This window comes from Sciurus vulgaris (genome assembly GCF_902686455.1).
Source record: "Sciurus vulgaris genome assembly, chromosome: 5".
In the NCBI taxonomy this organism is placed as follows: Eukaryota; Metazoa; Chordata; class Mammalia; order Rodentia; family Sciuridae; genus Sciurus; species Sciurus vulgaris.
The window spans coordinates 134,295,910-134,322,966 of record NC_136465.1 but is presented as its reverse complement, the minus strand read 5'-3'; the positions used below and the strand labels follow the sequence as shown (position 1 = coordinate 134,322,966).

At 33.6% G+C, this 27,057-nt stretch overlaps 1 protein-coding gene across 1 annotated transcript in view; it reads right to left on the bottom strand.

Moving 5' to 3' along the window:
- TRHDE (thyrotropin releasing hormone degrading enzyme) overlaps positions 1–27,057 on the bottom strand; it is a 361,209-nt gene that overhangs the window by 22,726 nt on the left and 311,426 nt on the right. The window contains exons 13-15 of the mRNA XM_079142404.1: positions 21,681–21,828; positions 19,756–19,853; positions 19,209–19,316 (exon numbers count right to left, since the gene is read on the bottom strand). Coding sequence (XP_078998530.1) covers positions 19,209–19,316; positions 19,756–19,853; positions 21,681–21,828 — 354 coding nt within the window. The remainder of the gene's footprint in view (positions 1–19,208; positions 19,317–19,755; positions 19,854–21,680; positions 21,829–27,057) is intronic.

Below are 27,057 nucleotides of genomic sequence, written 5' to 3'. Positions count from 1 at the left end.
TCTGACTTAAACCCAAAATTACTATATTCTTTAAGAGAGTACGACTGCCAAGCCCCATGGCTAACCAGAGTAATACCAATGCATTCAACATATAATCCTTTGAAAATTAAGCAGGCCACAGATGTCACCTCTAACCCATTTTTAACTACTTTAAGGATACACAAACACAAAGTTTAATCAGTCTTCTTCTAGAAGTATTTGATGTTGGTAAGACTGGATTTCCAACAACAGTGTATTCATTATGTTCACAGTGATTAGCAAGATGATACTAAAACACCACCTCTGGGTGACAGGCAAGAACACAGGTTAGCAACATACCAAAGTAGCTACTATTATGGCAAGCTGGACAGGGCATTGAGAACAAATTTTGAAAGACATCCAGCAGTAACATAGTTGTTAAAATGACCAAGAATCTAAAGAAAACTAACACAATTTTTGTGGGCAGGGCTTTAAAGGCAAAGCTGCCTTGAATAGGAGAAGATTCTACATCTGTATCTTTCTCTTCAAACTAAGAGGATTACTGCAAAAATCTCCATGTGTTTTGCAAGAAACATCGGGTCATGTTTCAGTCTCAGTCAGCAGTGATCTCCACACATAGTGGATGTATCAGATTAGATTATTATGGAAATGAAACACACAGATGTTTCCATAAATGGTGTGAAGTATTTTGATGGTACAGTGAAAATAATCCTCAGTCTCAGGTACAAATCCACCAAGTCTCAGGAAAGAAATGGCTCTATTAGCAGATGCTAGGAAGAACAACTGCATGAGTTCTATATGGCTCCTTGGAGAGCAAAGACAGAGCTGATTAGTCCAAGAATATTGCCATGATTTTCTAGCATCTCTTCCCACTCCATCAATTCCTCATCTTCCATACCCATCCACTAGATAAAGAATCAATGTACAGTTCACAAGATCATTTTTACTCATCACTGAAAATAAAACAAGATTGGTAAGCACTGAATATGTCAAGGGCCCTCAATTCCCAGTGACTTCCATTGTTAATGAAACTCCCTTTTGTTGCTAAATTTGTAAAGATGTTCTAATAACATTTTAGCAAAATGATTGCTCTGGGGACAGTTTAAGATCTCTTTGTATAAACCAAAGTCATTAGGAACAAATGAAAAAGCTCATTTGTTTGTAAAGCATGAGCTAAGAAACCCACAGAACCCATAGTTATGAACGGTACAAATGAGTCCTGTGAGACACTTGATATCAGGATTACAGGGAGAGAGGGCCCCTCCTAGTGAACATGAAAATTGTTTACGAAGATGTGAAAATCCCCACGTTCATTTCTTTTTAACTGCTGCCTCAGAAGTAAATCTTGTAATGGAATTTTATCATCTGGCAAGGAAATCTGCTTGATTTTCTCCAGGTAAGGTACACATACATGAACTGTGAACTGGTCTCTCCTAACTACCTTCATATAAGATGAATGGTTTAATGCCTAGCCAAAATGAAATACTTTTAAATTTCTTATGGTAGCAACCCTGTAAAAATTATTACCTAATTAGTGTAACTTGTACTATGGGTTTTTATTTCATTCTCATTTTAAATAGGATTATGACAGAGTTCATTTGTGTGATAAAAGTTTTGAAAGTATAGTAGTTTAATATATCATTTTGAAATCATTTTATTTTCATGTTTCAATGGTATGTTTAACTTTTTAAAAATTCTTGCTAAAAGCAAATACCTGAAAGCTAAATGCTTTGGAGGTAGCGGCTAAAAATATTAAGTAGGTAGAAAAAATAAAGACATGGAAAATTTTTCTCTAAGGAAAATTTTTTTCTTACAGTGTTAAAAAATAATGAAGGTTGTCTTTGTTAGTTATTGCTATAACAAATGCCACAGACTAGGTGGTTTATGAACAACAGAAATTAATTTCTCACAGTTGTGAAGGTTGAAAATCTGAAACCAGGGTACCAGATTTTGGTGCTCTTCATGAATACAGAACACTGACTTCTCATTACATCCTTACATGGCAGAAAGAGGGCTGAGGGCTCTCTGAGGTCATTTTTTAAAATAAGGGTATTAATCCCACTTGTGAGGGCTCCACCCTCATGACCTAACCAGTTCCCAAAGACCACACCTTCTAATACTATCACCTTGGCCATTAGGATGTCAACGTATGAATCTCGGGCAAACACAAACATACAATCCATGATAATGGGGGAACAAGACTAAATTATAGTACACTGGCACTTCAGTTGATGAATGAAAATAATGAAATTAACTGATTAAATTAAGACAAATATAATAGAATTTCCACAGATTTTCTCATGAGAGTTTTCATTGCTATATTACTTTTTAATTAAAAAGAAAACCTGGATTCATCCAAGATATCAACAATAAGGGACTGACTGAAGTTATGATGCAAATAGCAACTGAGACTAATATCACAGATTAATATTTAATAATACATTAAAATACATTATTATAGGTAGACTACAATAAATATGTAAATTTGTAAAATGTATACATTGTGTTAAGTTTAAAAACTAACAAGTCTACCTAACAAGCACAGGAGGAAAACACTGAAAGGACAAACAAGAGAACATTAATAACATTTTCCTCAAGGTCTGGGCATTATAGGCAACTAGTCTTTTTATTAACTTGTATATTTCAAATTTAATAATTGAACACTTTTACTAATACTTTGGAAATAAACAAATCTATAATTATATTTGTAAAGATAAATTTCTGCTACTATTAGAATAAAATATATCCAATACAAATGTGATTGAATAAAATGTAAAAATGATTCTGATAAATTGAAAATATCTTTCAGAGAAAAATTATACTTGGGAAAAAACATTATTTTAAAATTAAATCTTGATACCTAATCAAAATATGAGTCTGTTTCTAAGCAGGTTCTCAGCAGAACTAATTTGGCCAGTACCCGCCTCTAGGTTCAGGCAAGTCAAGGTCACTACTCTGGGCTGTATTTTTCATTCTAATTGGACAGGGCTGAAGTACATGAGTTCTAAAGTCCCTTCCTGCTCTGTCAGTACAAGATTCTTTTCATTAGTGATTGTATTAACATTGAAATGTGGATTTAATTATTTTCAAAGACAATGAAAAATACTGCTGAAACCACGAGCTGCTTCTGCTTTAAGAGTACCTCTTTCTTTCAGTGGCACTACACATGCCAATGATGTAGAGTGGGGCCTAACATTTAATTAATTTTAACTAATTTACAATTCATTCATTCATTTTAAAGATCATTTGGGTACTCTAATTGAAAATTAAAAGCTTTGGTTGAGGCTTCATTGCCAATACCCCTAATCTTGTTCTTCCTTAAAAGTACTTGTATTCTTCCCTCTCCCAGGGCAGACTTTGTGACTTTAAAGTAGCAAACTGAAAAATAACCTGAATTTACAAAGATTGACCTTGTTCATAAGTGTCTCCTATCCCTATCCCTCTCTATTTCCATTCTTCAGCCCAGGTCTGCTGCTCAGTAAGCAATCTTGAATAAAACAAAGGCTGTTTAGAAGGAATGTGTGACTCTGCACCAAAGTATCAATTTATTCATCTGGAAAATGGAGATAATCATTCCTTATAAGGCTGTTACAATGATTAAATGGGATGATCTTTGTCCGGTGCTTGGAGCAATGTCTGGTGCATATTAATGGCTCAAAGTGGACTTTATTAACTTGGTGTGCACATTCAAGTGCTGGAGACATAAAAAATTGTTTCAGTATGTAGTAACAACCTTCCACCTCCTCATTACTTTTATTATTATTATTGTTGTTGTTATTAGGAAGGAATACCAACTAACATTCACATCTTTTCAAAATGAAATATTTTAAAATGCAGCAATAAAATTTTTAGGCTATCTCACCAAAAGTGAATGAGCAATTATTTTTAAATGTTACAGACAATGCATCTCAAGTTTAAGGCATTAAAATAAAATACATATTGTAATCCCATCCACCTTTCCTAGTGTACTTGTCCATCAAATATGATGCCATGGAATTCATACAATAGCTTTAGCAGTCACAAGAAATATTGTTTCTAGGTTCTTCTACCATGCCCCCAGCAAAAAGGGAACATAATCCCATCTGAAATGTTCAGTCAGGGATTGGTGGTAAGGTCACTAGTCCTCAATGTGGTTGAGGCACTTTTTATGCCACAGCTAGGACAGCTCTGTTGCTAGAGAATTCCCTCACTTGCACCCAGTCTTTGCTCATTCCCAGTGAACCTTCAGTACGTATAATAAAAGGGACTAGTAAAGCATCAGAACAAAGGCCATTGCAAAAACACTCTGGATGACCCTTTGCACCTCAAAGAACTGTGCTGGAGAAATCTGATGGTGAATGGAACAAATACATTTAAAAGTATCTGAATATGTTCTGAAAAATGTCCAATCCTTGAAATTGTAATTTTGCATCTTTCAAAGTGGCCCAGGCTCCTCTTTCTCTATGAAAAGGAAAAGAATTGCTGCTGGTGGTATGGTTTTAGCTCTTAACATCCTGAATATATCAAAAGATGGTAACTGCACTCCTTTTATGTGGCTTTTAAAATTAAAGTGAATTTACTTTGAAAGGGACATTTGTGTTAAATTGAAATAATACATATGGAATTATTTTTGAAATGTTCAAGTCTAGTATTCTAGTAGCCATACAACTACGTGGTCAGGGAGAGGGACAATGAGGGTTAAGTATCTGGGCTATAAGACCACTTTATAAAATATAATTGCTAAAGCACACAAATATAAGAAATGGACTAACTCAGACATTATAAAGAAGAGGGCAAAAAGGAGACACAAAGAAAAAGGTAGAAAGGCAGAAAGAACACAAGCAAGAAGTGTACAGGGGCGAAAGCACAGAGTGAGTGACAAGGACAAGAATGATAAAGACCTACAAAAATGTAAAGGGAGATAAAGTAAATAATTGGAGGAGAATGTATGACTTGTCTAACATTTTTCTTTAGTCTGGATTTTAAACTTATCCTACCAAAAAGCCTAGAACAATGAAGTTTAACACTTCACAACTTAGAGCCCTTTCAACTTTATTGCAATATGTCTAAAATCCATTTTACCCATAAGAGCTCAAAAATGCTTTTTAAAAAAATCAGAAAAATTAGGATATACATGATGACTCACTCTTAACAGTGAGCAGCAGGCTGCTAATATAAATAGCTGTAAGAACACACCATAATTTCAAACTTAAGAGGTACACAGTTGTGGAAGTTGTGAAATGGTTGATAAATTACCTTATTTATAGATGCCTGTGTTAAAAATTAGATGAACTATTTCCTGATAATCACCTGCCTGTCATCCATGGCTCTTGAAGTCCATCCTGACAGAGTATGTAAGGTGCTTCTTCTCTCAGCTCTGGTCAGGGCACTGTAAATCTAAATAGCTGCTATAATATGAAGTCTACATATATCACAAAAAGTAATGATGTTGTCTGGATCACAATAATTAGGAATTGGTACTTTTGCTTAACTGCTAAGATGAAAAATAAATGATAGAAATAACACATCAGTTGCAAGTCCATAATAGATACATAAACACTGTTATTTACATCGTGACTCAGTCCTGAGTGTCTATGAAAATTCCACTGGATTATATGGGGCTCCAAGTCAACAAATAACATTTGTCACCTAGGAATAATTTATAGCAATAGTCATCATCTTTTGTATTCCTCATACAAAGGTTGGAAAATTACACAGATTTATTGTCTCCATGAAAGTACCACTTCCATAAATGTGAAGGATGGGTGCAAATACAGCTTTCCTTCATGACTAATGCATTGTCAAGGTCATTCAGGTTAACAAGGCTGATTCTTCAGCCTACAAAGAATTGACTATCACAATTATTATTTATTTATTTTTTTTGGTATAACCACTAAACTGTCATGAGAAGGGTATGAGTCATGTATTGTTCTTCCTTGAAAGGTCCCTAGCCAAAAACAGATTTTAGTTTGGCCAAAGAAAATTTTACTATTTGTGTGTGTGTGTGTGCATTTCTCAAAATATAATTCTTAGTTTTTCATAGCTTTAATTGATAGATTCAGTACACAAAAGAATACTGTACTTTTTTAAAAATAGAGAAATATCCTTATGCATATCCAATCTGAGATGTTCTATGGCCTCACTGAAATATACTTTGACCTTCCTGTTATCTTTTCATATGAAAAAGCAGTAAAATGCACGATAAATCTCATATACCTGCCTTTGAGGAATAAGGATTGATATGATTAAATTTGATAAATAGCTGGGAAAATCTGGTTCCTTTATGTGAAGTGATACAAATGACTGAAAGCAAAATAACCTGCACTCTGGAGAAAAGGAGAATGGTGCAAGTAGGTGAAAAAAAAAACATATTAGGCAAAAGGGCACATTTTGAATTGGGAGATGACTGAACTGTGGAAAGTACACTAGTTCATTATTTTATGAAATAATTGCAGTGTGTGAAATGTATATCTGAATATATACATGCAACCTGCAGGTACTGGTTATTGCTTCACCCATCTCAGAAACAATGAGAAACAGAAAATGACCAGTCTGCATATTTCAGGATAAAATAAGCAAGATTTATTTATATATGAAAATTAAGTAGACATCATTTCCACATTTTTCTGTTTGATTTTTTTAATCATAAAAGAGTCTCCAAGGATTAGAAGAATAGAAAAGTGGGAGGAATGGAGGAAACTTAATTCTTAAAATATGAGTAAGGGTTCCTTGTTGTCAACTTTAGGGAAATATTTACACTTGTTCCATCTTTATACCATGGACCACTCCTGTGTGTGTGTGTACATTTGTGTGTGTGTTTCCTACATAATTAAAAAGATGATGAGATTATAGTTGATGATTACGTATCTGCATTTTATGAGCAATAAGAAGGAACTGACTTCTTAATATTTTTTAGCCCTCTGTATGTTATAAAAATCTTAAGATGTAAGAGTAGGATGAAGTTTAAGATAAAAATTTAGTTTGACATATCTCCTTGAGATTCCACCCCAAAAAATATCTACAACATACTGAATATAAGCCAAGTTTTGAGGTGTGTTGTTAAAGTTTCCTGGGGTTGCCACCATAACTTACCATAAGTTTGGCAGCTTAAAATAGAAATTTATTCTCTCAAAGATTTGATGGCAGAAGTTTGAAATAAAGCTGGTTTGTTCCATCTGGGAAATTTGAGGGAGAATCAAAACATGACTCCTAGTCTGGCAGTTCCAGCAATCTGAAGTTCCTTGATTGCAGAGGTATCACTATGACCTCTACCTCCCTCTTCACACCACTTACCTCCTGATCACCCTGTGCCTTCCTTTCTATCTCTTCTAAAGATACTCATGGTTGGATTAAGGACTTTCTCTGATGATTCAGTCTGAGATTTTCAACTAATATCTGCAAAGACCTTATTCCTAATAAGGCCCCATTCACAAGTAATGCTTAGAATTTGGAGGTATCTGTCAGAGATCTGTATTCAACTCATGACAATACAGGCATATGTTTTTAATTTTTCTCCTATTTCCAGGAAACTACAAGCCATCAAAGTGCTCAGTTTCTGTTTTAGTCAGTTTTTGTGTCACTGTGACCAAAATACCTGACAAGTACAATTTAGAGGAGGAAAAAAAATTATTTTGACTCTATGTTTCAGATTTTTTCAGTCCATAGACATCTGACTTCATTGCTCTGGGCCCAAGGTGAGGCAGCACAGCATGGGGGAAGGACCCAGTGCAGGAAAACTGAGCAGCTCCTGGAAGTTCAGGAAGCAGAGGCAAGGAGGTAGGAGGGACCATAGGGAAGATGTGCCCTTCCAGGGGACGTCCCCATTGACTCACCTACTCCAGCCACCTGCCTACAGTCACCACCTAGTTACTTCATTCAAACTGGGAAGAACTGATCAGGTTACATCTCTCATAATTTAATTATTTCACCTCTGAATATTCCTGCATTAACACAAATTTAATTGGGGGGGGGGATACCTTATATCCAAACCATAACACTATCCTTTCAGATATTTAAAGATATATGTAAAACAACATTTGATTCTTACAGATCATTTGTCATAATCATCATGATGCTAAATAAATGTTGACATGTTATCATTAGAATTAAGACTGACATGAATTATTTTCATTTGGTTTGAGATAGCCTGAATAATAAGTATAGACTCAGTTCTAGGTCTTGATTACAAGGGAAAAAATTAAACAAAAAGGAAATGCTGGTATTGGTGAAAGGGCTCTTCTTAGTGAAAATAGCAATGCTTACATTACTTTGGGAAAATGTGGAGGAAAACGATATTTTTTTATAAGGGTTGATAATCATTGTAATGAACCTTATACTCAATGTATCTGGATCTGTCGGTATAATCTACTCACTGTAAGAATGTTTTGAAAGTCACAGGTATTTTTGTTGGCTATTCAGACTTAGCATAGTAAATAAAAATGACTATCATTGTAAGTTTAATCAGCAATGCCCCCTGAATTCCTCATGTAAATCTATAATTTGCTACATACTTGTTCTGTGATAATTGGGCTGTTTAAATAGTACTATTCTAGAACTAATCAATAGGCACATATTTTGACAGATGACACAAAAGTTTAATAGAATAATGCTCGAAATTGACAAAAGGCAAATAGCACTGGCATCATAAGAAAATTATTAGTGGCAGAAATGGGAGAAACCAATAATACTGTAAAATAAAACTTAGATAGTGTCACCTTTGAAAAACATACTTCTATAAAAATTAAAATACCTTGCAAAAGTATTGACTATTTGCCTCTATGCATAGTTAGTAATATAAATTTTTTTAAAAAGTAAAACGTCAAGCAAAAGCCCAAAATGTTGGAAGAAGGAAAACAAGTGTATGATAATTTTTGCATTTTAGATTAGAATATAAAATCACTATTGCACTTAGATTAAAAACTAAATGTAACTATAAGAAAATGAATGGAAATATGCACTTACTGTGGTTACATGAGCTCTAGTGGCAATTAAAGTCCCTGCTATCCTAAGAAGTAATTTAAAAATATAGTGAGATGAATTAGTCCATCGACTAGGTCATTAGGTCAAATACTTATCCCATGATGAAATGAACTAAGTTAGCATGTACAAAATTCTCCAAACAGCAAGGGAAGGTGGCACTTTTGGTGTGATTTCTGAGCTTAAGGAAAAGAGGACTGAAAAAGTCCTGGTCTATGTTTAGTTATAGCCACTATTTAAATAATTTTAATATATTGAGACCTATATTTATTCAAGGGTAAGTCAGGTAGTCATTACTGGCTATGAAAAGAATTTTCAGTTTGACAAAGGAATTCATAGTAGCACAGCTACTACATTCCATATTTTTCTTATATCTATATGGCTTTTATGAAACGCATGCTTGGTAATGTACTCTAGGCTCTGACTAGAGATCTCTTAAAGCTGTGATGAAGGAGCATAATCAGTTAATTGAGATTTTTGCTCCTCTCAGCAAATAAAATGAAAACAAACAGATGAACCGAAAAAAAATAATATATCTTACAAAACTTTTAGAGAATGCTCTTGTGTCACTGCAGATTCTGCCCAATCAGCTAAACTTTTTGAAACTACCAAGAATCTAATCTTGAGAAAGGATGTTAAGTAGGAAGACCATTTTTACACGCTATTGCTTGCATTTAACACCTCCTTTCCTTCTAAGTTTCATGAATCTATTCCTTTCAGGTAGACCTCGGGTGAACTGCAGCTCTGCAGGAAAGTCATCCTGACCGACAGCTCAAGTTTTCCCTTGCTTGTACACCTTCCAGCTGATTCTCATCACATTTAAAATTACACACCATTTGCATGAATTTGATTAGTACTGACCAACTCTATTATATGTACTGTAAGGCCAGAACTATGTTGTTTGTTCACCATTGCATCCCTGGTGTCTTTTAGCACAATACCTGGGATATGGCAGAGACTTAGAATATATTTTATATCTGAAACAAGTACTTTATTAAAAGTTTTAATTAATACAAATCAAAATAAGTAGACAGAACTGTGGAAAAATATGAAAAAAAATGTTTTATTTTAGAAATATAGCTGAAAGCTAAAAATCAAGGTAACAATTATGCAGGTATCCCATTATTCAAATGAAGACTGGCAAAGCTAGCCCAGCAACATTGCAGCTGTCATGATAAGGGATGCAGTATGCTAAAGGTTTTGCTTCTTAGCCTTAAAGACTACAGAAGGATAAACTGATGATAAGGTATCAATAATTGTAATGATTTGGATAATAACAGTAATGCCAGGGTTTCTGATAACATGTTTTGCTTCAAGACTCTCCTGGCCAAGTTCTAAGTCTCTGTTTGGTTATGGAAGTGATAATTCACAAGGAGATGACCATCTTCAAGTCTACAATATTATTCAAGTAGAATAGTGTATTATTCAAGTAAAAATAAAAGTGTTCCAAGTTTTGCTCCAGGGAAAGTTGAAAGTACTTTTAAAATTTGTATTACAAATATTAAAGTAGATTGCACACAATTTTTCCTTTCACCTCAAAAGGCCTTTTATGAAGAGTGTTTAGAGTGGAATTTGCACATGGGGTAAAATGAAGAGTCTGTGAAGCTCTCTACTAGAAGTGTACCATATTCTGCAAAGTATGGAAGAGAGACTAAAGAGATTTAGTGTAGGATACTATACTACTTCGGATGCAAGAAAAAATATGATGACAAAAATACAGCTCAGTTTAAGCTACCTAACATAATCCACTGAGAATATAACCACTTTTTTTTTTACAGCATCCTTCTAAACCCTTAGAAAATGAAAATTAAATAATTTAGATATTCTGATGAAAATGAAAGTTTTATGCTAGAGGTAAAGAAAAACATAACTTGTAAAAGCAGTATTAGCTAAGTAGTAAAACAGTATGTGAAGTAAAATATTTAACCAGATGTAAGGAAAATAATAAAACTTACTTTAAAACTGACTTCCTATGTTATAAAACAAAATGCAGTATAAGTAGCTGTATGTTTGAAAGGGAAATGAGTAAAATTAAATTAAGAATTATATAAGGTTCCTGGGTGCATCTATGACAATAAGTTCCAGATATAGAATCTTTAAATATATACCATTTTAAAATATCTATATCTATAGTTATGTCTATATCTTTAAATGCAAAGGCCCTTGGATTTTTAGTAGAAATAATTATAATAAATGAAAATAAAGATTTATGATGGTTAATAAAAAAATAATTCAGAGCACCCTATACAATCCAAGTTCCAAGAGCCACAATTAATATCTGGGCTATAGCCTGCTATTCAGTGTTGTGATTTCTCAATTCTTGGTCTCAATATTCTTTCCCTACATATATCCCCTTCCTGGCAAGTTCTTCTACTTCTCATTCTTTCAGTTTCTATCACATTGGAATGCAGTGGTCCTCAAAGGAAGGTGTTTGTCCCTGTGGGGATAATGAAAGAATTTCCAAGGTTTACCCTATGCTATGGGGACTGTTACAGGAAACAAATTCCAAAGTCCTGAACTTTCTTAAGTACACGTTCCTTTTCATACAAGCCCTTCCAATTGTTCCCATCTTTTGAGAGAAGAGGATACCTCTCTCTCAGCTTTTATCTTCCAAGGGTTCCTTGTAGTGCACTGGCAAAGAGAAAATTCTCAACATTGGTGTTGATGTTTAGGAAATGAACTTTTGAATTTTTAAATTAATTGCTTTCATAAAATTTGAAGAAAGGCCTAATGAAGTTGTCAGATGATAATTAAAAATTTTTGAAAATTAATTACTATGTGGTACCTGGCACAAAACTTAGAAAGATTGTGAATAAATATGTCACATTGCTATAATAAAACCTTTCATTACCATCTACTTATTTTTATCAAATTATTTCTCAGCACTTTAACATAAAATAGGAATAAAATTGATGGTGAAACTTTTCATATTCTAGCAATGAATAAAACTAATTGAAAAAGGAATACATCTTTTTTTACTTTTATATTTAAAAAATTTTAATTTTGTTTGCAAAATAATTTATCAAGTTTACAATTTTAATAACTCAATTTAGAAAACAATTTAACAGATAATTTTGTGATATAAAAAGTGATTTTTTTACATATATTTTGCAGAGAGATATATAGTCATCGATATAATATTTTCAAGTAACACTGTTAGGAAAAGGAGGAATGATATACAATCCATAGAACTTAAGAACTTAATCATGTTTTTAAATGGTTAATGATAATTGAAAAAAAAAAAGAGTTGTGCAGTTTAGATTCCACTAGAAACATTTACAGGGCTTGAAATGATTTTACTTTAAAATAGTCTTATTAGAATAAGATATACTCTATGTTTGTATAAATATGTCAAAATAGACTCTACTCTCATGAATAACAAAAAGAATAATTTTTTTAAAAAAGCAAAAAAAGTCTATTACATGATATTAGAAGTTAAATCTTTACAATTATTTAAATATATGATGGACTTGAAACATTGTTTTAGGGAATATATATGCATTAAGTCTGAGTCCGATCAAATCACTCTTCTGAATTGCCTTTTATGCCTTCCTTTCTCTTACTCATTAATTCCTGTCATTCTTCCTTCCTCAATAATGTTCAATTATCTCCTTCTTTCATTTCCACTATCAGCTCCTAGGACGGATGTTTTTCCTAATATCCTTGCATTGATCAAATTTCCAGATGAGAATCTTTCAGAATACTACAGATCTCTATTTGTTTGTACTTATTCTGACTTTCATTTCTAGCTTTGTATGACTATTTTTTGAATATTTCCAAAGGCAGGAACTGTACATTTTTGCATGTACAAAGACAGGAACCATGCATTTTTTTACCACTTTCCAAGTAATGATGGACAGCATTAGTTGAATGAATGAATGCTGCATCCAAGTGTCTGAGTGCTCAACACATGATATTTGTTCAAAATAAATTTATCAAATGCACAAACAAATGCACATATGCCCTTTGACTAAATAATCCAATAAACCCACAACTGGACCTATTATAATTTATTCACACACAGTTATTTGTGGAAATTTGGACTGTTAGAGCTGATGTGAACACTGGAGATTTGGGGGTGCAATCTCACTTTGGAAACATGCTTGAGATTCTGAGAAGTTAATGGACTTGTCCAAAGCCACATCTGTTCAATGATAAAAGTACGAGCAAACCTAATTCCTTACCCCAGCTTACCAGTCGTCTAAGCATTCCTGTGCTTTACATTACTGAGTACAAACTCTTAATGTGTTCACTCCTCAAAACAACTATGCTGGTCACTAAGCACTGAAATTGCATGTCTGGCTGGTGTGAGAACTTTAGCCTCTGATCCTTTAGTGTGGGACAACTTAAAACAATAAGAACAGAAAAAGCAGTGTAAAGCCCTAAGGGAACGGGACCGTAAAAACCTTGGAAACAAGACACCTAGTTAGGATCTATGTTTTAGAGGAAGAAAACATGAGGTTTCTGAATTTGATGCACAGAGGCCATAGTGGAAAGATACCTTGTCCCTCCAACTTTATATTATTACATCAGAAAGCAAACATTGATGGACAAAGATCAGACACAAAGGAAAATGGCTTATCTGGATATCTTTATAGTATGATATAAAATGAGCTATAGATGATGAAGGGACATTTGCCATAAGTAGCAACTGATAAAGAAAAGCATGAAAGAAAAAGTAGTATTTACTTATAGGCCAAGAGAGGCAATATTTCTTAAAGCAGAGGGGAAGGGGAAATGTAATCCTGTTCCTAATTAAGAATCTCTGTGATAACATTTCATTTTATATTTCATATCCTTATAAGCCCCCAAAATTAGAGCATGCAGGGCTAACATGGAAGGCATTCAATAAATATGACTGGGTTTATCCATTTAAAATGCACACCGCTCATTACAAAGAGATAGTCAAAACAGAGGGCAACTCTGAAGATCACTGCTTCATGATTATCTACAAAAGTTAGGTATTATGTAGCATTCTTGTACTAAACTCTCATAACCTGAGTAGTTGATAATTTTATTGCTGTTTTTCAGATGGAGAAGCCAAGGGACTTCCCCAAGGTTGTGTAGTAGAATAGCTTCAATTTGATCTCAAGAATCTCTGTGAAGATAGTAGTAACCTTTGCCATATCAGTGGTTCCCAAAGTGTGGTCCGTAGCCCAGCAACATTGCCATTACTTGGGAACTTGTTAAAAATCCAAATTCATGGACCTAAATCTACATCAAGTCAGAAACTCTAGGGGTGGAGTCCAACAAACTTAACAGTTTTCCCTGATGATTCTAATATATGGTCACATATAAGAACCATTGGCGTATGCCATGTAGCCCCATGTGCATAGAAATGTTCTTATCCTCATGGCAGAGAGCACTTAGTCTATTAAGTAATTTTTATTCTTCTACCATTTTTGAAAAAGAATATATATTACTGATACATAGCAATGTGATATACCCAGGAACCATAAGCACTAGGTATGGGGGCAGGTTGGCTGGATATGGAAGCCCAACTTTATCACCTATGATTATATAATCTTGGCCAGGTACATAACCTCTGTAAGTTTTTGATTTGTCTTTGTTAAAAATGAAAACAAAAATGGTGAGATTAAACACTAAAAGCACTTAGTGCCTGAAATGTAATAAACTCTCAATAAAGTAAATAAATATAGCTTTGATTATGACAATAATATTAGTAACATTATGATTAATTGCCTGAGTGGTGAGGCTTATGAATTATGCATGCTGCAAAGCTCTACAGAGGCTCTGCTACCAACAATTTTTATTGTAGAACAGTCTTCATTTTTTCAGTTTTATAATGAACTTTCAATTGAATTCAATGCAGGGAACATTTACTGTGTGGAAGGTACTGTGATATTTCAGGATATTTTTAAAGTAGAGTCAAGACACTAGTCTTCAATTTATAATTAGATTAAAGATATAACTATATACTGAGTAAATCTTTGAATTAAATATACTAAATCTTTACCCCATTTTGGCTTAAAGATTTTGTTGTACCCCTCAACAATATATGAAATATAATACATTATTGTGCACACACATTTAACCGCAGTTTAAATTTTTTACTTTGTGAACATTCCATAATGCCATCTTATCTTTGCATAGTCAACTGTACATCCTGGATAGTACTTGAATGCAGAGATTTTTTTCAAACAGTAATTCATCTTCAGTAGTAATATATTCCCTATATTTTATTGAGTAAAACTAAGGCCTATTATATCTTGTTTAGCTGTATTAACAAATGAGAGAAGTCACTTTCTATCCCTCTTATTATGTTTTTTGTATATTGTTATGGTTTGGATGTGAGGTGTCCCGGAAAAGCTCAAATGTGAGACAATGCAGGAGGGTTCAGAGAAGAAATGACTAGGTTGTAAGAGTCTTAATCAGTGAATTAATCCCCTGCTAGGGATTAATTTAAGTGGTAGGGTGTGGCTGGAGAAGGTGGGAATTGGGGCATGGCTACAGGGATTATATTCTGTATCTGGAGAGTGAAATCTGTCTCTCTGCTTCCTGATCACCATGATGTGAGCTGTTTCTCTATGCCGCCCTCACCTCGAGCCCCGAGGAATGGAGCTGCCCTTCTATGGACTAAGACCTCTGACACTGTGAGCCCCCAAATAAACCTTTTCTCCTCTTTAAAGGTGCTGGTCAAGTCTTTTAGTTGCAGCAGCAAAAAAGCTGCCTAAAACATATATACAAAAAGATAATCATCTTTTCTGTTTTTAAAGAAGAAAATTTCTAGGTCTTTTCAGGTCCTTTCCTAGCTCATGTAGTCAACAGCCCCCCTCCTCATTAGTATTGTTCTCCATAAATATTTGGCATTTTGTCTCCTTTCTGAAATGTGGCATCCTTCTGAACTTGGTCTGCAAATCACGGTGAACAAAACCTGAATGAAGCTTAATCTGTTTTCATGCATGATAACACTGTTACTATTCAACATACCAGAGCAAATGAATCTTTTAATAGGGACCAGGATGTCGACTCATTCAATTTACCATCCACTATAACTCTGTCATTTTTCTCTCTACTGTTACCATCTCTAGGTCTTCATCGCATATTTTAGTTCCATTTTCCAGATTCTAACAGCTGATTTTAACCCTCTCTCCAGTGTATCAAGATTATGCTACAGAGTTGTACAGCACTCCTAAAATCTGTAATCCCTACATCTTCCATGATTCATTCTTCTTTAGATTTCCTAGCATAAATATACATTTCCCAAAATATTTTATAAGTTTACTACTACATACCCCTAGTGATCCTTTTTTTAGATGATTTTTTCAAGTCACTCTTTTTAAGGTTCCAGTTAAACAGAAAAATAAAAATAAAAATAAAAATATAGATTGGCCTATTGCTATAGGCACATTTCAAAAGAAATTTTGTTATTCTCTTTCTTGACTTAAGAATGTTTAACTCAACACCAAGGATCTATAGGATTGTCTAATTGTTTTATTGTTAAGCGTTAAACTCATCCACAACATACAGATTAAGCCTCTAATCTTCACACATAGGTAAGCTTGCTGCCAGAGGTCACTTGTGAGATTGGGGCAAGTTATGGGTAGGTTAAGCAAATCTTAGTAAACAGAGTTACTTTCACTTGGCATGCATACTTGTCCAGTTACAAAAGAATGCAAAGCAGAGAATATAAACAAAGGAAGAAAATGACAAAGAAAATATTTAAAGTGTTTGAATTAAACTGATTTATTTTGCCATGAAAAAAATAGCAGAGCACCTTATAGATGAACTTTCATTCATAAGGAAATTATGGAAGCAACGAATTATTAAAGTAAATAAGTAAAAAAACTGACTATACTTATTAAATTAACCAGCAACCTACGTCCCCACCAGCCTACCTTACATATTCCTATAAACCCATTCCTGCCTCAAACCCAGTGCTCTCCATCTAACAAAGTCCTACTCATCCTCCTGAGAGAGCGAGAGAGAGAGAGAGAGAGAGAGAGAGAGAGAGAGAGAGAGAGAGAATCTCCAAGTCAGTAATTCCTCCCTTTGTTGTGTTTACACTCTATCCTGGCCTTCATTCTTGCTTCATATAAATCTGTTTATAGAAACAAATCCTCTATCAATTTTGAGATCAGTTCTTCTCTTTAATTTACTATTAACATCTGATAGTGAGAGTTTCTCATTAATTTTTTTAAATAAATAAATCACTTAAAAATAGTATTTCCCAGCTGGGCACCCTGGCACATGCCTATAATCCCAGTGATTTTGGAGGGTGAGGCAGGAGAATCATAAGTTTGAGTCCACATTCATAATTTAGCAAGAAATGGCAACCTAGGAAGAACCTATGTCCAAATAAAAAATTTAAAAAGTACTGGGGCTGTAGCACAGTGGTAAAGTGCCTCAAGGTTCAATCCCCAATGCATAATAATAATAATAATAATAATAGTAACAATAATAGTATTTTCCTAAAAACTATATTTTTAAAATGAAGTCACTTATGTTAGGTTTGAAACTCTCTAGAGAAGTTATGACTATGCTATGTTATAATCCCAATATTATAAAAAGGTAAGAAAATATGATCACTTGGAAACTCATGGAAGTGTTGAAAACAATTTCAGTTCTAAGAAAAGGCACGTGTGTAGTAAAAATAAACAATATAAAAATAAAATATAGGAAGTAGAGGTAATTATTTCTAATAGAGTTCCTCTTTTTTTTTTCTATGTACATATGTACATATGATATGTACTGTAATAAAATTTTGCTAAGTTCCTTTTTCTTTTGGGGGGGGGGTGCTGGGGATTGAACCCAGGGCCTTGGGCTTACAAGGCAAGCACTCTACCATCTGAGCTATCTCCCCAGCCCCTTGTACCTTAGTAAAATTTTGGATTATTGATTTTAAATAATTGTTTTCCTAGTCTAACTATATGTTGTAGAACTGAAGAACATGGTAAAAATAAAGGGAAAAGTTCTCATAACATGTTCAACTCTAATAGAATAGTTTTCAGAAGACTTAGCACAAAGGACAATCATTAGTAAAAGTTTAAAAAAATGAGGACACTTTGGTTCTAGACAAGACTGATGACAGATTTAATCCCTGTCTCCAAATACATGATGGATCAACCAGCAGATAATAGTGATAAAATATTTTCCTTCTTGGCTTAGTGTAAAACCAGAAACAATTAACTTAAAGGGCAAACAGGAAAGTGCTACAGAAGGTGAGAGAGTATGACAAATGACTAAATAATGCAATAAGAGATTTCCCTCAGAGACCCTTAGAAGAGAATAGCCACCCTTTGATTTGGAGTCAGTGATATATTAAATTTAAATCTAAATGACTCTTAATAAGACAAACACCAATTTGTTCCTTAAGTAAGTTACAGCACCTGTAATTCTCTATGTTTATAGAGAACAAGTCTTTTTATTTCTTGCCTATGGGGTCATCCCATCCACCCATGTCAGGGACCAGCTCATTGTCACACATAAAATAGCATTGTCCATATATATTGCCCCTCAATGCCCCCTAATTCCTCTTCCTTCCCTTCTGACTTTAGTTAATAATGAAAGTCAGAAACTGGAGAGAAATGGCATCAGTTGCTCACAGTATAAAAACAAAAGGACCCCAACGGCCCTTAGAAGTTTAAAATACCTAAAAATGGTCTAAAAGACTTGTTGTAGGCAGGCCAATGATCTAGGGTTTTTTTTGTTTTTTTAGTGCTTAATATTCATTTCATTAACATGTGACATTTAGTACAATATTTTTTCTTAAAACTAATCTTACCAAATAACCTCATATTTTATGTTAAAATCGAGTATTATAAAATTCTAAGATAAGATAGAAGATTAAGGTCATTGTCAAGGGTCACTGAAAGAGTAAAGATCTCTTTTTATAACCTTTTTGTTTTTAGTTTTAAATATTAACATTTGTTATGCTACTTTGTTTATAAGATATTGCTTGGAATTGTTTTATGAATAAATACCACAACCTTTATAAAGAATCTTAAACTTTGAACCGAATTTAATTATTTTGTTTTATGAGAGCAGAGCTACCATACTTGAAATAAGGTGACATCTTACACGTATACAGAATGAGGGGCTACATCCAGAAGAAAGTGTAAACCTTGAAACTTTGCAGAGATGAGTGCATTTTGGCTCTCAAGCTGCTGCTTTGTAAGTTGTGAGGCTGAAACAAAGTTTAGCTGGGTGTTTTTCTTGCCTTGCTTTTCTCCATTTGATAAATGGAATGCATCCACCAACATCTGAAAGCACCATTAAATAATATCAGAAAAATAGGACTTAGTTCAACTTACCTGTTCCTATTGCTGGAAATCCAATCTGAAATAAGTGTTGATGCCTGCTGGTGACAGTGCTTATTGCCAAAGCTACATGCCAGCATTATCACTTCCCTACGCAGTTCTCTAGATACCATCAAAGGGAAAAGAAATAAAAAGCGTTGTTACTACTGGAGAGAAGGTCAGGGTAATTCATTGCATAAATAATAGATCAGTAAATTATAACACAAAAATAGTTTTTAGATATGGAAATCCTAGGCTATTGAGTAAAAGACAACTAATGGGGTAGAGTGAAATGTTAAACACACTAAACTAAATCTTCTCTGAAGACATCACTCCAATGAAGGGACTGGGTTATGATCTCAGTATCACAATAAAGGCAGAACTTAAAATATAGCAGGGTAAAAACTGTTACCCTGTAGCTGTCTACCCAGGCAAATGAAATGCAAAAATACAGAATGAAAGAAAGGTAATTTTGTGCTGCTAATGTCACAATGGTACTATAAGTATGCAACTATACAGTTCTGGGGAGGGGGAAGAGAAGAGAATCGAAATAAAACAGTACTCATGTTGGTAGGATGCTTGAACAAGAGATCCATTAAAATTATTTTTCGGCCATCCAAGCTTAATGTAGGTTGTTGCGACTTGCTTTAAAATATATTCCTAAATGGGTGGGGGTGGAGGATTAGAAGAAATAAAGATACTGTTAGTTGCAGATTCTTCCATCCTGACAATTAAAATTCACAATTAAAATATTGCAAATGTATCTACCTTTAAATATCACTAAAATTCCAGGCACAGCCACGTTTTATTATAATTCTATTCAACTTAGTATTTCAAAATAGAAAACAAAGACAAAATACTATTAGAATAGTAGAAATAGACTCTCCTACTGAATGACTAAGTAATTTACACTATTAAATATTGTAGCTGACAATTTTTGTAACAAAATGAAGAATATTGAAAATGACACTCCTGGATACAGACGTATATAAATGTATATAGATACATTTTATGAAAATGAGCTTCTAATACTTATGCATTTTGTGTCAATAGAATCTATTTAATGCAAAGCTGTTATGTTGGCCTAGCCAATAGCCTAGCATTGTTGAAGTTGAGACACACTACTTTCCTGTAATGATATGTTATTACAGAGTCAACAGTCTATTCAACCAATGATGTATTTAAATATCAATACCAATGTAAGATACAGTCTTCCTCCTTTAATGTGGTCCTTGATTTTTGTCAAAGGAATGAAAGCACTGAAAGTACAGTAAAAGCAGTTCTTCATAAAAATTGAGGTATCTGACAGGATACACTAAAGCACAAATACATACAAAAATGTATTTTACTTTTATAGAAGTTTTATATTGCAGTGTTTCTGTGTTAAGGAGAAAGAGAAGAGTAATATGTCTTTCTCTGGCAGATTAAAAACTGCACCCAAACTGTAATGACCCATTTCTTTGCATGTCTGTTGTAAAGGCTTAGACAAAACTAATAACACTGAAAAGTCAAGCCAGGATTATTTTCATTAAAATTTAAAAAAAAAAAAATGGATAGAGCTATTTTCCTGCAGGCTTAGGACAAGAAAACAGGAAGCAATTTTGATGGCCATCAAACAAATTAGATGGTTCTAATAAGCAGATTTCATGTCATGGCAATACAATTTTGAGTAATTCCAAATATGCAGGTTAGTTAGCAGAATCAGTATGTCATAAAGTATTTGGGTAATTTTATAAAACTCAGTGCAGGCTCTTAACTAAAGAAAAACAAATAGTGCACAAAAGTAATAGCACAGTGATAAGAAATTTAGGAACTAAAAGCTCATTAGCAGTACCTAATCCTAATAATATTCTAAATGATTATTAAATCAGATTAGGAGGTGTCAGCCTTGCAATTTTGGTTTCCTGGGCTTTGAGCTTAGAAACTCTAGTCAGGTAACATTTTGGAATGTTTGTCATGCATTCATGTCTATGTGGATTATCTGTTGTTTGCTTTCCTGTATCCCCTTGGACCCAATTATGAATGGGCTTTTGCCTCAATGTTGATCTTATCCTTGTTAATTAAGGGAGTGAATTGGATTCACCATGCCCTTTTGGATAAAAATAATGACTAAGAATCTTGATTGAAACTGTCTATATTCTGTTAAGATCTCTGGGATCCCTCCACCTAGGTTAAGTCCTTTGTGAACACAGAGCCCGTTAACTCATAGAAAGTAAGTTTGAACTTCATGGATTTTCCATGTATATTCCTTCTTAAATTCCAAAGCATTTAAGCTTAATTGACACTTTTAGGCCAGAACAAAAGGTAACTTGTATTAACTTTCTTCTTCAAATAATTGTCATCCGTATTGCATAGAAAATCAGGACAAAAATGATAACATAAACTAGCAGAAGAAATGAAAATAACTCAGGATCAGTTGCATATAGTAGATAATAAGAAAACTGTTTATCTTCTGAAAATTAGAAAGAAGAAATTATGTATTTTTACATTGAAAACATTGTAGTTCTCCATGCGGTCCAGTAATTTATCTAGAGGATAAAGAGCTCGGCTGGCAGCGTGCCAAGGAAGAAAATCCTTCTCCTCAGACAGGTATCTGATAATCTCTAGGGGAATATTCTGAGGCAAATAGCCAGCCCTGCACAGTCAGAAGAAAGCTAATGTTAATTATATGCAGAAAAGATCAACGACAATGCAGAAATAAAGATTTGACTATTGCAAATAAAAGGCAAAAAACAAGATTCATCACAGTATATGATAAAAATTAAATTAGTGACTTCTTAAGCATAGTCTTACTTAGGATACCAATGCCCCTTAATATACACAGTTAAAAATTTACATGAGTACAAAAACATCAGAAAGCATATTTTGAAATAAGGTAATAATTATAGATTTTGAGCAAAACCAACCCTAGGTATTTTCTTTCACAGAAGTAACGAATAATTGAAAAGAATTGATTTCTACAGTGTAATATCTGTTACTCAAGGCAATCCCTTTACTTTTAATGTACTTTATGTAATGATGTTTAATGCATATTATTTTTTAAAATTATCAAATTAAAGTGTCAATTTATATTTTAGTGTCTCTTTTAGATTATAATACAAGTATTTTTAAAATCCTTTTAAATTGGTTTCTGTAACACCTATAAAATTCAGAATTAGGTTTTAATAAGGTCCAATTCTTTAAAATGTTAAAAAAAAAACCAGACTCTCCCTCCTTTTTCTTTTCCTTTTCTTATAGATGTTGTGGACCAATATGAAATTCTTTAGAAAAGACAAAAATGTAGCTTTAAAAAATTATCTGAACCCATGTTATCCATGCTTTAAGAAGTCATACCCAAAGAAAGGATTCAGAAGATTGTTACAGCTCTATTCACCAGCAGATTACATATGAAATTCTTGCAAAGTCAAAGCAATATAAATAACAGTACATTAAAAGATGATCTTGGCCTTGATATCTCCACTGCATATAGACATAGTATATTTTGCTGGGTTTTTTAACCTTAATTATTGCTATAATTTGAATATTGATATCTCCTCCAAATGTTATGTTGGAACTTTAAATTCAATGTGATAGTATAAAGAGGTAGGGTCTTTGGGAAGTGATTAAGTCATAAATCACCTAATGAATGTGATTAGGCACCATCTTTGAGAGATGAGAGCAGAGAGCAAGTCCTCATGAAATACCCAGTCTGCTGGCACCTTGATTTTAGATTCCACAGCTTCTAGAACTATGAGTAAAAATCTCTTTTGTTTATAAATTACACAGCCTAAGGTGTTTTGTTCTAGCAACCTGAACAGACTAAGACAATAATTAAATGAAGGCAGACTTTTTAAAAAATAAACATGGAAATATGAAAGCAGCCTAAGTCTGGTAATTCCCTTATGAAAGGGGATTATTTTGCAACATCACCAAATTAGGTGAAACTTTTATATATGTGTGGTGGAAGGTGGACAGGGAGGAAGCCAAGTCATTTCTTACCTTCACTTATAAAATGTTTGCCAGATTATTTTGTCCTTAATACCACAGACAAAAAGTATAAGTGAACACAGGTGAATGTTAGCTTTCAGCTGTGTTTATAACATTGATGATAAAAACCAATTATTAAGACTGCTTCATTGTTCTTTGAATTGAAACAAAAGAACGTAGGTCAGTGTAATGATTTTTATTCAACTATGGTACAAGGTCAATCATTGTCAATATTTGACACAAATAAAAATGGTGAGATAACCCCAAACTTAACATAATTTCAAAATATTCTTTAAAGCTTATATGATTTAGAGTTCATCTATATTGATGCCACTTTTCCTGGGCAGTTTTTACTTTATACATCCTTATAGAAATAGAGTGAAATTAGGCCATGGAATCAATAATTACAAAAGCAACTTTATCTTTTAGCTAGTTTGGCATTTCAATAATGCAGTTAAAACTTTGCTTTCATAGATTTATTGCCCACTGTTGGAACATCATTTTTTTATATTTTATTTTGTGTTTTTAAAAATAATAAGTACCTGACTTATTACAGCTCTCAAATCAGTTTGGAAAATCTAGAAAGTTGTTTGAATTTATTTTTACATAGATTTATGTATGATAGCTTTATATCGATTACAATTTATTGTGTTTTACTTCATCTCTATAAAGGGATGGACATTATTTAATGACATGCTTTGTGAGCAATATGACAGTCTATAAAAAAGATAACAATGTTATGGAAAGAGACTTGTACTTGAGAAAGAGCCTCAATCTGACTCTACCACTAACACTCCCTGTACAATGAGGTAAATAATTCATCTTTCTAGTTCTTCCATTCCTTGTCTATAAAAACAGGTTAAACTAGGCCACATCCTTTTTAGCTCCTAGAACCTTTTATCTTAACCTATATATCTACAGTTTAATTTGCTGAAAATCACTATGTTAACATGGGCATAATTTATTAAGAACTTGAAAAAATATAATTTCACATTCTCTATTCTTTCATTTTTTCATCAATACAGGTTTAAGAGGCAGCTTAGATCAAGGTTTTATAAGATATCTGGCACAGTGTAAACAATAAAAAAAAATCAAAGTAAACATGATAAAATTTCAAATAATGATAAGGCAAGTAAAGTATTCATTAGAGAAATAGAGCAATTTCTGTTTTGAGTTCTTATGGTAGAAACTGCTAACTGCTCACTAACATCCATGCTTTCCTCTTTTTCCAAAGACTATAATGCCCAGTCTTCCCTGGTAGTTAAGTGTGGTCATGTAACTAATATTTAGCCAATAGAATATGGATGTGCTTCACTGCCAAGGTTAACCCACAGACACATCCTATTAAATACTTATGTTCTTTTCCCTGAATTGAAGCTTCCAGGGTTACCTGGAAGACTTGTATTGAACATGTCAGTAATCCATGGGTCCTTAGATGGTTGCATGGCAAAGTCAGTTCTCATACCCAGACCCAATTTATGAGAGGAAGTAACTTCCATTTTATTTGATCCAAAAGCATGTTTGGGTCTATTTTTTTAACGGTAGTTAACCTTCTCTAACAAGTTTTCAAATAGAATAAGAAAGAGATTATACTTAAATTGCCGTCATTCTGCTGTGTTACCAACATATGTAAGTAATTACCTACTACGTAATTCAATACACTTGGATTTAAGCCTGCTAGATCGAAATATGAAGCTATACTTAATTGGACAAGAGGATGATCAGCTTCATTACAAAATTCAGAATTGTGAGAGATAATGTTGGAGAACAGGTTACCTACCTTAGATGTGTGTTTGTGTAATTGCCTGTTAATGATATCTGTGATTACTACTAGTGATAATGCAATCAATATAGGAAGTGTGTGTAGTATAGTGAATGGAACAATACATTAGAGTAAAGTAATCAGCCCAGTAGGGAGCACATTTAGGGTCCTGACACTGCTACAATGCAGTTTTCTCAAATTTGCATCATCACAGCCAAATGTTGCCAAGAACATGTAAGAAATAGCAAATTTAAATAATATTTCACGACATATAATTGAGTCTGACTAGTGCTTTAGGAAGAGTTCGTATGACATCTATTTGTTCCCCCTATCCTAGTGGGCGTGGACTTAAGAAATTACTCAGGAATCAGAGAGAGAATGAGGAAGAGAATCCAATGAGAATTTTTAAATAAATTTTATAGAAGACTGTCCATGTGCAGCCACCCAACTGCTGTTCCCATTCTGCACATCCCACATAAAACCTTCTCTCTACCCCATACAAGATAGTACATTTAGAAGCAGGAGATTAAAACAAAACTATACTGGCTGATGCTGAATGTTCTGTTGTTAGCTGGTTTGTTTTCAGTTGAGATTGAGATCTGTTTTGTTTTGTTTTTTTTTTCAAATCTCTATGAATGTTAACTCAATTCTACTGTGATGGGTGGCTTGTACACAAATAACTTATTTTACTATGAGTTTCCTCTGAAGGCAATTGACACTTGGATGCTTGAAATTTAGAGAGGAAAAGGCACAATTCTCAGATGCTTCAGACCACAGCATTCCAATCTTCACTAATTGGATGTTCATTTAAAGCCAATGAATAGCCTACTAGATATTTCACAATAAACACAGAAGACACTGTCCCTGTCCCTTAGGCATAGATTTTTAAAGTACTGCTGAAATGCTTAATTAACAAAATCTACTAGGTTTTATATGTTATTCTTTGTTATTCATTATTAAAAGACTTTTTATAAATTCTTTGTAGGAAGATCCTATGGCCAGATTAGAATTTCCAATAAGTCCTTGGAATACCAGAGAACAAAAGGACAGGGGGAAACATCTGTTAAAACATCTTTTCTATGTCAACCAATGCAATGGTACATTTAATCAGTTCCTGGAGAAAAAAATTGTAAGAATTGTGTATTGCTGAACTATTGTTTATAGAGATGAAAATGTAGGTTATGCATTTGTAGTCCCATAAAATTAGGAATGTGTAAAGTTGCACAGAAAATTGTCTCATAGCCCATTTTCCTCCTGCTGCTTCTCATCCAGGAAGTAGGTCCCCAAATTGACTTAGGCACCCATTTTCTGGGCTTAAATAAAACCTTAACAAACTTCTATTCACAATAATTATTACAAAATTAGTCACGATTTTATCACAATATCTTTCTCCCATAGTGGACTTAGATCTTTAAGAAAATGAAGTGTGCTTTACTCAACTTTTAATCTCCAAAGCCTACTGCAGAACCTAGCATAAAGCAGGCACTCAATACAAGTTCCTTAAACTTAAATTATGACAATAATGTCATAATTCTTAAAAGCAGGAGCACTTGCCAAGTCATCTCACCAATCACTTTGAATAAACCAGTCCATTGCAAAACAAATAGCTTCACAGACAGTGAGAAAGCAGAGGCTTTACGTGAACATCTCTGCTCTTTTTTCTGATTAGTAAATAACTTCACCAGAAGAATATTAATTATACAATGCTTTTAAATGACTTGATAGAGGGCTTAGAAATCTCTTTCTCCTGGTCAATAAATGTCAAGGGTGAACTACATGATCTCTCAGGTCCCTTTTTCAATAAACACTTCATGATAATAGAAGTAACTAAAAATTAAATAATCATTAAAAATAAAACACACAGCCAGATGTGGTGGTGCACACCTATAACCCCAGCAACTTAGGAGGCTGAGGCAGGAGGATTGCAAGTTTGAGGCCAGTCTGGGAAAATTAGCATGACCCTGTTTCAAAATAAAAAATAAAAGAGGACTGGACAAATAACTAATAATGCAAAACATCCAGAAATAAAGTTGTTTGTAACTTGCGTTAGTCTCACTTTCACCACTGCAGCCAGCCTTTCCTCTTCACACACACATTCACAAAAAATTGACTATCATCTTAATATGGAGGATCTCC